This window comes from Labeo rohita, chromosome 3 (assembly GCF_022985175.1).
Source record: "Labeo rohita strain BAU-BD-2019 chromosome 3, IGBB_LRoh.1.0, whole genome shotgun sequence".
Lineage (NCBI taxonomy): Eukaryota > Metazoa > Chordata > Actinopteri > Cypriniformes > Cyprinidae > Labeo > Labeo rohita.
In genome coordinates, this window is record NC_066871.1 from 12435809 (window position 1) to 12450272 (window position 14464).

The 14464-nt window shown below is 36.0% G+C and overlaps 1 protein-coding gene across 1 annotated transcript in view; it reads left to right on the forward strand.

Moving 5' to 3' along the window:
- plcd3a (phospholipase C, delta 3a) overlaps positions 1-14464 on the forward strand; it is a 40964-nt gene that overhangs the window by 19764 nt on the left and 6736 nt on the right. Inside the window, exons 3-10 of the mRNA XM_051100693.1 lie at positions 3227-3455; positions 4364-4493; positions 4605-4830; positions 8224-8425; positions 8681-8825; positions 8947-9099; positions 11816-11968; positions 13052-13205. Of these exons, the coding sequence (XP_050956650.1) occupies positions 3227-3455; positions 4364-4493; positions 4605-4830; positions 8224-8425; positions 8681-8825; positions 8947-9099; positions 11816-11968; positions 13052-13205 (1392 nt within the window). The remainder of the gene's footprint in view (positions 1-3226; positions 3456-4363; positions 4494-4604; positions 4831-8223; positions 8426-8680; positions 8826-8946; positions 9100-11815; positions 11969-13051; positions 13206-14464) is intronic.

The following is a 14464-nucleotide window of genomic DNA, read 5'->3' on the forward strand; positions in this document are numbered from 1 at the left end:
AAGGGAAGTCCATGTAATACATAGAGCTTTATTATATTTGAATGTTACTATATTAGCATAGCATTTTGGATTTGGTAAAGCGGTTGTCCAAAGTAGGCACGTGACTATCAAATTTTCATGTTGCGAAAATTGTTGAAGTTTTAATCACGGTACTGAAATTTATTGGCAAAAACATGTTGTCATAATACAGCATAACAGATTTAATAACTTTTTTCATATAACAAAAAGAACTGAACATTTAAATTCAATAAAGCAATTCACAAAAACGTATACAAAGTTTCAAACAGATTAAAGTGCAAAAGAATTATAAGAACAATAGGTAACACTTTACAATAAGGTCTCCTTAGTTAACTTTAGTTAATGCATTAACAATCAGCATTTTTTTTTTGTTTGTTTGTTTTTTATGTTAGCTCAGGTTCGTTAAATAATACAGTTACAAACTTTGATTTTAACAATGTGTTATTAAATATTGAAATTAACTAAAATTAATGAATGTTTTGAAGTATTTTTCATTGGCAGTTTATGTCAGCTTATGTTAACTAATGGAGCCATAATGTAAAGTGTGACAGAACAATAAAGAGTCTAAACATTTTTAAACATTTTTATTTCTAGTCCAGTAGTCCAGATTAAAATGTAAAAAAGTTTGAAAACAAATAGTCTATTAAGTCTAAGTATTTAAGTATTTAGCACTGTCATTAACACAGAAATATGAATGGCTGTTTAAATAATTCAAATCCTGTTCAGAAACAGAAAGTAGTGCAGCTGTTTTGTTTACAGGGTTACGACCACGTTTCTGCTGTTCCATCAGCGCCATCTGCTGTCTGAGAGTGAGTGGGAATGGGAAAGTTGACGGAAAAAGTATTCTTCAAATGTGTTAAAAAAATTGGAATAATTTGCAGTTATTTGCAGTATTTTGAAGTGCCTACAATAACAATATCGTGATATATGCATTACCGAATACCAGTACACGTCTAGTCCAAAGCCTCTACTTGGCTGTCAAGCGGGTTTATGTGTGTGTGTGTGTGTGTTTTAGGAGTACATTGTTAACATTTTTGGCACTGTGTTGCACAGGTCATGTTTTACAAGAGCCAAATTAGTCCTCACACCCATGTGCATCATCACACATTGCAAAGACAACTTTGACCTCCTTCTTACATGAATGATAATGACTTTGCATACTTTTATTTTTTTTCCCTCTAAGTGTCCTTGCTTGTTTATCATTCATTTACATGTTTGTTATCAGACTTTAGAGCATTTTGTTTAGTTCTTTTTAATTTTGTTTAAATTGCTTGGTTTAGTTTAATTGATTTGAAGTCTTATTTCACATGACACACCCAAGACTTGTTTTTAGTTTGTTTAATTTAGTTAGATAAATGTTTTAGTTTTGTTTTGTTTTTTGTTTGGTTTTGTTTGTGTTAATTCAGGTAGTTATCTTAGTTTAGTTTAGTGCCTTTGAAGTGTCCTTTGGAATGATACAATGTTGCTTTTAGTTGGTTTATTTTTAGTTTTATTTATTTTGTTTACTTTTCGTTTAGATTAATATATTTACTTATTTTTTTAATTCTGCTAGTTAAATTCAGTTTATTTTTGAAGCTGCTTTTACTTAATTCAGTTTTATTTTTTTATGTTTTAGTTTTGTGTTCATTCAGTTAGATTCATTTAAATCTTTTGCATAACAGAATTAAAGGTGCTGTATGTAATATTTTGACTGTTCCAAAAGAAGGGCTGGGCCATATAACATTATATAACATTTCTTCAAGGGATTATCACAACTTGTTCCTTAAAAAAAGGAATTCTGCTGTTTGCCTATCACTATTATTTCTGTTATTGTCGTTATTGCATGAAGTCTCAAAAGTGCGTCTCTTTTTTTTAAACCAGTCCTGCGTCTCATGTTTTAGACGCATTCAGTGTGAATGCCCCCTTAAATTGCCATATATTTAGGAAACATGCTAAGTTCACATACTTTTTTCTCTGAAAAACAATGCTACAGTTATTCTGCTTTAAAAAAGTGCATTCTGTGTCAGAATGTCTGTTTTTGTTTTGGTCTGTGTGATTAAGTCAACTGCCAGTTTAACCAATAGTATTTCGACACCCCAGGTTGCCAGAGAGTAGAAAACAGCATATAACTAACTGCGTCAGAGATTGCACATCGCATACACACAGCAGTGAACACACACACATGTTTGTTTTTGTGAATTGTGGGGACTTTCCATAGACTTCTATAGATTTTATACTGACCAAACGATATTGTCTATCCCCTAACCCAACCCTAACCCTAAACCTAGCCCTCACAGAAAACATGTTTGCATCGTTACACTTTCAGATAAACACCATTTACTATTCTTAATAGTTTTTTAACATTGTGGGGACCGTAGGCCAGTCCCCACAATGTCAAAAATTTCAGGTTTTACTATCCTTGTGGGGACATTTGGTCCCCACAATTTAGCAAAAACAAGTACACACACACACACACACATGTTGTGTTTCCATGTTTTATGGGGACATTCCATAGGCGTAATGGTTTTTATACTGTACAAACCGTATTTTCTATCACCCTACACCTACCCTACACCTAAACCTAGCCTTCACAGGAGACTGTGCACACTTCTACTTATTGAGGGTGGGGAGAGCGCTGGTTGTTCACTCCCTCTACCTTCAATCCCTGCCGGACCTGGGACTCAAACCTGCAACCCGCGTGTCCTCAATCTGGCAACCCAAGTGAGGATCACATCTGAGGAGGAGGGGGCGGAAGAAACAATATTTTGAATTTGGACCTCAGTACCCATTTTAAACACTAGCTGCCAATATTTCATACTGCACCTTTAAGATCTGCTTTTTTTTGGTTGTATGTTTTGTGTGCACAAAAAAAAATATTTCAGCTATTAGTTTGTTTCATTTACTTTGAATGTTATTTGTGTCTTAGTTTTGTACTGTTTAAGTTAGGCTGTTGTTCCAAAGGTTGCCAGACATGTGTACCAACGTGTCATAATGACTAGCTCATGCGTTGACATGGAGACACTTTAATATCAGGGTTTGTTTAAAGCTGAAGAGTTTCATGTTGTAGTTTTGTTTGTTTGAGCGGTTTGAACTGGTATTTGGAACTCCAGTTCTATTTGGTGCCACTAAATGGCACATAGATTACACAATTCACATGTAAGTAACAGATTATGTAAATATTAGTAGTGATAGTCCAATCACTTGTTTGTGTGTGGTTTCTTTCTATCAGTCTCTGTGACGGAGGTTGAGTGCGTGCGGGAAGGCTGTCAGTCGGAGTGTCTGCGACGAATGGAAGGTCTGGTTCCAGAGACCCACTGCTTCACTGTGGTCTTCCGCGGAGGAAGGAAAAGCCTGGACCTGTGCTGCTCCACGCAGGAAGAAGCGGAGCGTTGGGTTCGAGGCATCCGCACGCTCAAAGACCGCGTCTCCAACATGAGCCAGAAAGAAAAGCTGGACCAATATCCTTAAAGCCAGACCTGCAGAAAACTGCAAGTAGACACACATTTAATGGCTAATTAATTATAGCCAATAAACAGAAGGCTTAGGTATCGCCTTCCTTGGCCACCATATGCCAATAATTGGACATGTAAACACACTCTCCATTACTGCACAGCAGTACTTAGTGAGAGAGCCGACTAAATATAGAGCAGACCTAGAAAAGATATCTAAACGCCACTCCACCACACATGTGAACCTCAGAACGTATCATGCTATCTCTCGTTGTTCAAAAATATCTTTGTGCTGTTTCTCTTTCCTCCAATGTGGTTTTTACTCATTTGCCTTTTGTTATTTAACCTGTAACCCATTTGTTATCCTCAGATTTCTAATATTTTAGTTTTGGGCTAGCTCAACACAGTGATAGAGTGGAAAGTGTTTTGGAAACCTGTTTCTAAATTATTATTATTATTACTTTTAAAAAAAAAAAAAAAAAATTAAAGCACTTGAAATGTAATAAGTAACTGTAATAATAAACATTTAATCTGATACTAGAACTACATTTTTGAGACTGAATACTAGAAGTGTTAATCTAGTGCAAAGAGTTTTTTACTTAAAACATGCTATTTTTAATCATTATTATACTTTATTATTAATCATTTAAATATATTTTATAATATATTAATATATTTGTATATTTTTATTAATATATCTAATTTAATATGTTACATTTTTAAACGTATAATATGTTAATTTTTATTAAATTACAATTTTGAATGTGACACTAACCCGATGGTACGTAAAAACTAGGTCCAAAACTGGCTCATACTTTGATATGAGTAACTATTTGGTATTGTTTCATACTGTATGGCTGGCGACATGTTGTGTATGCATACTATTAGTTTGTCTAGTTTTCCCTAACTGTGCATACTTGGATTCGAAGCTACCTGAGACGTGCGGATCAGAACCAGGATGGGAAGATGAGCTACGACGAGGTGAAACATCTGTTACAGCTGATCAACATTGACCTGAACGAACAGTATGCACGCACCCTCTTTAAGGTTCGTGTGAGAGATCAATGTGGAAGTGGCAACAGCTGTCATAAACACTAAAAGCATATACATGAGGCCTCAAGCAATCTCTCTCTCTTTTATTTCTCTTGTTGTGTGTAGAAGTGCGATCGCTCGTGTGACGGGCGGCTGGATCACGTGGAGATTGAGGAGTTCTGTCGTGAGCTGATGCGCAGGCCGGAGTTGGACGCGGTCTTCAGGCATTATTCCGGTAATGGATGTATTCTCACAACCATGGAGCTGCGGGATTTTCTCGGGGATCAGGGTGAAGATGCGTCACTGGCCCATGCGAAGACTCTCATCCACACCTATGAGCTCAACGACTGGGGTACACAGCCATTAGCACCATGCATTATTTGTAACTTAATGTTTATGGACACACTGGGATATTTATATATATATATACGGGGTGCGATTTGTGAAAAAGCAGAGGGGGTTGATGCTTTTGAAAACTTCGTCCTCTCTCCATAGGCAGAGGTTGACCCAACTCCAGTAAAGCTATAGCCTAAGTCAGGGGTGCCCAGTCTCGGTCCTAGTGGGCCGGTGTCCTGCAGAATTTTGCTCCAACTTGCCTCAACACACCTGCCAGGAAGTTTTTTAGTATGTCTAGGCTCAGGTGTGTCTAATTGGGGTGGGAGCTAAACTCTGCAGGACACCGAGTTTGGGCATCACTGGCCTAAGTAACCTAAGGTATGTGTAATCTGTTAACAATGAACATCATAAACCCGTCTTTTTAGGCAAGTACCAGATAAAGGGTGTCAAGTCATAAAATGTTTTTAATACGACAAAAACTGTATTTGATGTGTCCCAGTTTCATAAAAAACATAAGTTAGGCCTGTGATCTGTAATAATTTCATTTCCACGGTTATTCAAACAACAAATAAATTATATAGAGAAAGCGAGCAAAGAACACAGTATAACAGGGTTTTTTGAAACTCTGAATCAGTTTAACCATTGTGTCACAAACTGATTCACTATGTCGAAATCATTTATCGTGAATCATTTGATTCAGAATGGCACTTCAAAGCATGTGTCGTGAATCATTTGATTCAGCATGGCACTTCAAAGTGCATGTCGCGAATCATTTGATTCAGAACCGGACTTCAAAGCACTTATCACAAATCATTTGATTCAGAACCGGACTTCAAAGCGCGTATCTCAAATAATTTGATTCAGAACCAGACTTCAAAGTGTGTATTGCAAATCATTTGATTCAGAATGGCACTTCAAAACGCGTATCACGAATCATTTGATTCAGAACTAGGCTTTAAAATGCATATCGTGAATCATTTGATTCAGAACTGCACTTCAAAGCGCTTATCACAAATCATTTGATTTAGAACCAGACTTTAAATCGTTTATCACAAATTATTGGATTCAGAACGGCACTTCAAAGAACGTATTGCAAATCATTTGATTCAGAACCAGACTTCAAAGTGTGTATTGCAAATCATTTGATTCAGAATGGCACTTCAAAGCGCTTATGACGAATCATTTGATTTAGAACCAGACTTTAAATTGTTTATCACAAATTATTGGATTCTGAACGGCACTTTAAAGAATGTATCGCAAATCATTTGATTCAGAACCGGATTTCAATGCGCGTATCTCAAATCATTTGATTCAGAACCAATAACTCAGAGGTGTCTGTAGTTCTGTGAAGTTCTTTTTCAAAAATCTCATTTACGTTTTTTATACTGTGCTTTAGAATGCAATTAATTTTTTAAATATGCTTAAAAACTGCCCTTCTACTCCTGTTAGGATAACTTCAAATAAGATTAAGCAGTGACCTTTAGGTGAAATTTAGGAAATGATACGTTGTTTTCTAATTTTGATCTCCACTGTATATACATACATACATATACACAGGGGTTGGACAATGAAACTGAAACACTGGCCAGTATAGTGTTGGAGGTCTCATGGCTATATTTGCACAGCCTAGTGGCCAATCTTTACTGATTGCACATTCCACCAGTAAGAGCAGAGTGTGAAGGTTGACTATGTGCACCCAGTGTGGTGGTGCCATGTATCAAGATGATAAAGCACCAATACACACAGCAAGACTGGTGACACAGTGGTTTGACGAACATGAAAGTGAAGCTGAACATCTCCCATGGTCTGCACAATCACCAGATCTGAATATTATTGAACCATTTTGGATTGTTTTTGAGGAGTGAGTCAGGAAACGTTTTCCTACACCAGCATCACTTAATGGCCACTGTTCTGCAAGGGGCTCAAAATCCCTCCGGCAGGACTTATTTGTCATTCCCAAGTTTTGGCTGCAAAAAGAGGCCTAACACTGTTGAAAAATCCAGCATGTTTGTTAGGTATGTTTTGAAGCATGGCTGCTGGTTTGAGCTGGTCCTTAGCTGGTCATGTGCTGGTCCTGTGCTGGTCCTGCAACTAGCTCCTGCTCAGGACCAGCTCAAACCAGCAGCCATGCTTTAAAACTTACCTAACCAGCATATGCTGGATTTTTTAACAGGGAACACCATACTAATTGTGGTCTAAAACCAGGTGTTTCAGTTTGATAGTCTAACCCCTGTATATGCCCTGTACTGTAATTCGAGAAACAACCAACAACTGTTAGAGTTGCAGCAATAGGAGCTATTTATCAGAGCCCGCTGTCTAGAAATTGACCCATGGCACTCATGTGGGCATTGTCAGTTCAGATCTAGCTCACATTTCCCTTGCTGTTCTCCCATCATTACCTGTCTGCATTCTACTGTCTATACTGTCAGTAAAAAATAACGTCAAATCAAAACAGATTTCATTTTGTCATTGTGTGACCTGTTGAAAACTGGAGTGCAGGTCCAACAGTAAACTGAAAACCACACCCGTCCACTTCCACGAACTAGTGTGAGTGCATAGCTCAGTAGTGTGTCACTGGTTATTGTGTCAAATAACTGACAAACATTGGTTATTCCTTTCCGCCCTTAAAGGAGAAGTTCACTTCCAGATAAAAAATGTACAGATAATTTACTCCCCCTTGTCATCCAAGATGTTCACGTCTTTTTTTGTCGTGAAGAAATTTTTGAGGAAAACATTTTAGGATTTCTCTCCATATAGTGGACGTCTATGGTGCCCACGAGTTTGAACTTCGAAAATGTAGTTTAAATGCAGCTTCAAAGAGCTTTAAATGATCCCAGTCGAGGAAGAAGGGTCTTATCTAGTGAAACAATTGGTTATTTTCTAAAAAAATTACAATTTATATACATTTTAACCTCAAATGCTCATTTTGTCTAGCTCTGCGTGAACTCTGTGTATTCCGTTTCAAGACAGTTAGGGTATGTCGTTAGCTAGACAAGACGAGTATTTGAGGTTAAAAAGTAAGTTTCTTTTTAGAAAATAGCCATCCTTCCTCGGCTGGGATTGTTTAGAGCCCTGTGAAGCTGCATTTAAACTGCATTTTGGAAGTTCAAGCTCACGGGCACCATAGAAGTCCACTATACCGAGATAATTCCTGATGTTTTCCTCAAAAACTTTAACTTCTTCACGACTGAAGAAAGAAAGACATGAACATCTTGGATGATGGGGGTGAGTAAATTATCTGTAAATTTTTGTTCTAGATATGAACTTCTCCTATGAAACTCAGAGTAATACGTTGGTAATCCGCAATACAATAAAAAGTCTGTATGAAACACTTCCTCGACCCGCTCTACTGAAGCTTGTGTTTAACTCTGTTAAATTTTGACCAATATATTTTTTTTATGACCCTCAGCCCGGAAGAATCTGTTTATGACCCAGAACGGTTTCACCATGTACATGCTCTCGAAAGAGAACGATGTGTTTAACCCGGATCACGCTCACGTGTATCAAGACATGAGCAGACCGCTGGCGCACTACTACATCTCTTCCTCTCATAACACGTACCTCACCAAAGACCAGGTGACCAGCGCCAGCAGCACAGAGCCTTATATCAGGTACAAAACCCACCCCACCTTATAATCTGCCTCCAGCACCACAGAGAAACTCTATTGCACTTGGAGACATAATTATACCTAAGGTCACAGTAAAAGGAAACACTTTTAATTAAAACTTTGGTATGAAATGTTTGAGCTATACAAAACGTTGCCACTGTGTTATGAGATGCAACACACAGCGCTAATACAATGATTATATTTATTGTTCTTACTTTTTGTTTGTGGTTAAACTCATGGGTTTGTGTTTGTGTTCAGAGCTCTGCATCAGGGCTGTCGCTGTGTTGAGCTGGACTGCTGGGACGGTGATAAAGGAGAGCCCATGATCTACCACGGGCACACACTCACCTCCAAAGTGCTCTTTAAAGAAGTCATTGAGACCATCGCTCAGTACGCCTTCAAGGTGCAGATGCATGAACCATAATGACAGCCTATGATGAAAATCACTGTATAATGTCACAATATGGCTTGGCATGTTTGATCATTGACAGTTCTTTCAAACAACCATGTCTCTCTCTCCATAGACATCTCCATATCCTCTGATCTTGTCCCTGGAGAATCACTGCTCAGTGGAGCAGCAGGCGGTCATGGCACAGCACCTGCGCTCCATTCTCGGAAAGAAGCTCTTGAGAAAGCCACTAAACGACATGCCCCTCAAAGACCTGCCCTCACCTGAGGTCAAACACACTTCTAGTTTTGCTCTTTCTTGACTTAATAATTCATCTAATTTCCTAAAGTTAATAGGATAGTTCACCCAATAAATGAAAATTCTGTCATTCATTTCTCACCCTCATGTCGTTCCAAACCTGTAAGACATACGTTCATCTTCAGAACACAAATTAAGATATTTTTGTTTAAATTCAACAGCTTTCTGTCCCTGCTTAGACAGCAACACAACTAGCACGTTCAAGGCCCAGAAAGGTAGTAAGGACATCAATAAAATAGTTGTTGAAATTGTTGAATAAAGTTGTTATTTTTGTTTTCTTTGCGCACAAAAATGATTCTCGTAGCATCATAAAATTACGGTTGAGCCACTTATGTCATATGGACTATTTTAATGATGTGCTTACTAACTTTCTGGGCCTTGAACGTGTCAGTTGTGTTTCTGTCTATGCAGGGTCAAAAAGCTCTCAGATTTTATCAAAAACATCTTAATTTGTGTTTGAAAGATGAATGAAGATGGAAAATGGTCATGATAATTTTTTTCATATCAGTCAATATCGATAATTATAATGATAAATGTCACATTTTTATTTCTGTCAAGTTTAAATGCAGATTTTGCTCTGATGTGATGGTTGTAAACTATTCTTTATGGCCAGAACATGACAAACACTACACTTTTTGGAATTCTTTACACTTTTCCAATAATTTTTCCTTAACAAAATAAATAAAAAATAATAAGAAAGAAATCATTTCTTAGTTCTACATGTTATAATGAGTTTCAAATCAAGAAACAGGTTTATCTTGCCTCATAATATTAATAATAATATTTAAAAATTTGTCTCTTAGAAATACACATTTGATAGTAGCTTGAGTTCATTATCAAAATTAGTAATATCGGTAAAATTGTAGCAACCTCATTTTATATGTTGAAATGTAATTATTCTGACTGTTTGAGAGTTTTTTAAATTAACCATTGGTCTTCCATAGTAGCATACATTTAGATTATGATGATCACGGTTAAAACCACAAATGTGGTTTAATGTAAATTCATAAATGCTATAGCTTATATATAGCTATATGCTATAGCTATAGCTTAATCACAAAAAATGCTGTAAATATATTCCATTACTTCTCCTTCAATACAATTAATACACATCTACATTAATAATATAATAAAATTTGACACAAATACCCACATTTCTGACACAATACCTTGGTGCGGTTACTGCACCATGGTAAATGATGGTGATTTGTAGATTAAAAAGCCTTCTGACTGTCCCATTGCACACAGTGTTTCTTCTGTATCATCTGGTTATTTGTATTAAGTGTAAATTCAAGCACTTCACACTGGATCTCACAGCACTGTTTAGTAGTTGCGTGACCGAGACTCATCAAAGATTGAATGCATCTGCTCTAGTAAACTCGTGTCCTTGTTTACTAGAGTCCGTGTGGTGCACTTCAAATGTTCAAGTGCTTCTTCATTCCGACTTTGCCACATAAACATTACATTGAACATTTACCAAACTCTTGTTATTGTTTATTGAGGAAATTTATATTGCGCGATAATTATCATTTTTGATTTATCGCCCAGCCCTACATGAGGATGAGTAATTAATGACAAAACTATCCCTTTAAGAGAATTTTAGGCACGACTGTAATAAAAAAAGCAAAAGGGCCATATTTATTTTCAGTATGCTAATTGGACACCACTCACTAAATTAAACTAAATTTAGTGTTGCACATTGCATAGTTTCACGTTATTATATTATGTAATCAGTATGTTTTATGTACTTTACTGTCCAGTATGCTGAATTCCTGCGTTAATCATAGTACAGTCTTAAGACATAATATAATAATAATTGTGTGTCACGTTTTACAGAACTATAGAGTGCTGTTACTCACTGTTAATTTTACATTCAAATTACACTCAGATGCACTCATGTACACTGCAGTTCAAGTTTGGGGTCATTATCTTGTGCTCACTAAGTCGGCATTTATGTGACAAATAATACAGTAAAAACAGTAATGATGTGAAATATTATCATATTTTAAAAGAACTGTTTTCTATTTTTATATTGTTAAAGCTGAATTTTTACACAGTCTTTCAGAGATCATTCTAATATACTGTTTTGATGCCCAAGAAACTTTTATTATCAGTGTAAAAAACAGTTGTGCTGCTTAATATTTAATGGAAACCTTGATTCTTTTTTATTTTTGATGAATAGTAAGTTCAAAAGACATTTATTAAACAGTTCTATTTTTTTTTTGCAACAATGTAAAAGTCTTTTCTGTCACTTTTAATTAGTTTAAAGCATCATTTCTAAATTAAAGTATTAATTTATTTCCAAAAAAAAAAAAGTGTCCAAAGCAACTTCCATACATTCTCTGGAAATCAAACCCCAAGATCTTGGTGTTACTAACCCTTCTTATCTCGCTCCTGGAAACGTTCTGTTTACTTCCTGAGCATTATCAAACCCTTGCTGTCTCCAAAAATAGATGGAAATGTGCAATTATGTAGTACTAGGAACAAATTTAAGTCAATTTTCATATTTATGACGATTTTCCTTCCTCTCTTTCACTATTTGCAGTTTCTGTCATGACTTTGTTTTTCCATTTTATTTAAGGGCTGTTCCAGCCTTTGAAATAAAGCTAGCATTTTCCAAGTCAGAACAAAGTGTTCCTAGTATTTGTGAAGATTTCTGTTAGTCACGTGTGCCTTGTTTACTGTAGGAGTTGATGGGGCGAATCCTGCTGAAGGGCAAGAAGTTAGGTGGTCTGCTGGGGAAGACTGACAGCTGGGCTAGCTTCTCATACAGCTCAGATGAAGAGTCTGCTGCTGGAGGGGGCGGGAGCAAAAAGGAATCCAAAAAGGATCCTGCAAGGGTGAGTCCTGATGTGAATTGCTTTTTGGGCCAAGGTATTAAATCCTGTTCTCAATTTTGTAAATTATTGGAAGATTGTGTGGTTTGATTGTTTGTGTATGAGTATGATTACAGCTTAGGTAAATGCTTTAGCTACAGTATAGTATACTGTATGGTATGTGTGTGTTTATGATACAGTTGAGGTCAAAAGTTTACATACACCTTGCAGAATCTGCAAAATGTTAATTATTTGACCAAAATAAGATACAAAATGCATGTTATTTTTTATTTAGTTCTGACCTCAATAAGATATTTCACATAAAAAAGTGACTTGTAGTCCACAAGAGAAAATAATAATTGAAAACTTTTTGAATTTGAAGATCAGGGTAAATTGAACTTATTTTGTCTTCTGGGAAGCATGTAAGTATCTTTTGAAGGGCAGTACTAAATAAAAAAATATGATATTTAGACAAAATAAGAAAAATGTACACATCCTCATTCTGTTCAAAAGTTTTCACCCCCGACTCTTAATGCATTTTGTTTGTTTCTGGAGCATCAGTGAGCATTTGAACCTTCTGTAATAGTTGCATATGAGTCCCTCAGTTGTCCTCAGTGTGAAAAGATGGATCTAAAATTAATCAATCATTGTTGGAAAAGGGTTCAAATACACAAAGAATTTGTGGGACCTAAAGGATTTTTCTGAAGAACAGCAGGCAGTTTAATTGTTCAGGACAAACAAGGGACCCATGAACAACTATCACTAAACAAAAACAAAACACAGCTGTGGATCATTCAGGTAACAACACAGTATTAAGAATCAAGTGGATGTAAACTTTTAAACGGGGTCATTTTTCTCAATTTTACTATGTTCTCTTGTGGACTATATGTAAACATCTTTTATGTGAAATATTCAGATCAGTACTAAATAAAAAATAACATGCATTTTGTATGATCCCTCTTATTTTGGTGAAATAATTAACATTTTGCAGATTCTGTAAGGTGTATGTAAATTTCTGACCTCAACTGTACATACAAAGTCTAAATGTTCAAAAAAAAAAATCCGCTTGTGTGCGGATACTTTTACTCATATAAATTTCATCCCCAGTCTGCGAGCACTAAACTGAGCACAGAGCTGTCAGATCTGGTGGTGTATTGTCAGAGTGTGCCTTTCAGTGGTTTCGAGACGGCCAGTCAGGGACCTCCTAGCATGATGTCCTCCTTCTCTGAGAATGATGCGCTCAAACTCATCAAAGACTCAGGTGAGATTAACACATCCACTGAAGCTGTGATAAGTGCAAGATAGATAGATAGATCGAAGGCAGTAACAATTTAAACAATATATTTTATTTGCGAACCTATGTTCAGCTTTTCTTTTATGATCAGTCATTCTTTTTAATAGCTAACTTTCAGCAATGTTTGAATCGGATCATCAGGCATCAAAGCTTGGTAAATATTGGTCACAAACAGATTTACTTTAAATTTCACCAAGCTGATTGCTCACTAAAAATGCCCCTGATAAATAAATACATTCTTCCTGCTACTGTAACAGATAGATCTTATCCTTTTGAGTTTCGCTGTCATGCAAAAGTGCTTTAAACAGCAGGCACTCTGACTCTGTGTTTTTAACAAACATGAGCATTTTTAAGCAGGTTGTTAAACTTTTATATTAATACTGTGAGGTCTGTGATAATACATGTGGCACATGACTTCCTAGCAATGCACTACTGTAGGAATATATTTCACATATTACTGTGAACTGTATTGTTTTAATATATGCTGCTTTTATCTGGACTGTGCCCTTGGGCTCCGCCAGATGGTTCATAATAAAGCATAATATAAGCAGATCATTAGATCACTTCCAAAGCAAAGATGATGCTCTTCCAGCCAACATCGACAGCCAACGGCATGACAAATTTACAACAAACTCACGTCATTTCATAATTAGGTCGTGTCACCACTTTTTAGTGCTCAGCATTTACCACACAAACTATAATAACCGGGTCCAAGAAAAGTCACGCTATGCTTTGGAGAAAAAACTAGTTATATATCAGATTATATAATGTATTTAGTAAATTAATGCAATATTTATAATGTCTCTAAAATATTAATCTCTAATATATATATATATAATATATTTAGTCTCTAATGCTCACCATGACTGAATTCTTTGATCAAAAATACAGTAAAAACAGTAATATTCTGAAATATTTTCACAATTTAAAACAACTGTTTTCCCCTTTAATCTATTTTAAAATGTGAATTATTTCTGTGATGCAAAGCTGAATTTTCAGCATCATTACTCCAGTCTTCAGTGTCACATGATCCTTCAGAAATCATTCTAATATTATCATTTGCATTTGCTTTTTTTGGATACAGTCTTTCATGAATAGAAAGTTCAAAAGAAGAGTGTTTATTCGAAAACAAATGAGAATTTTGTTAATCACAATTTGTATACACTATAAATACAAGTAATAACATATCATTGCTGCTTATTTAAAAACAGCTAATCTACTTTAAA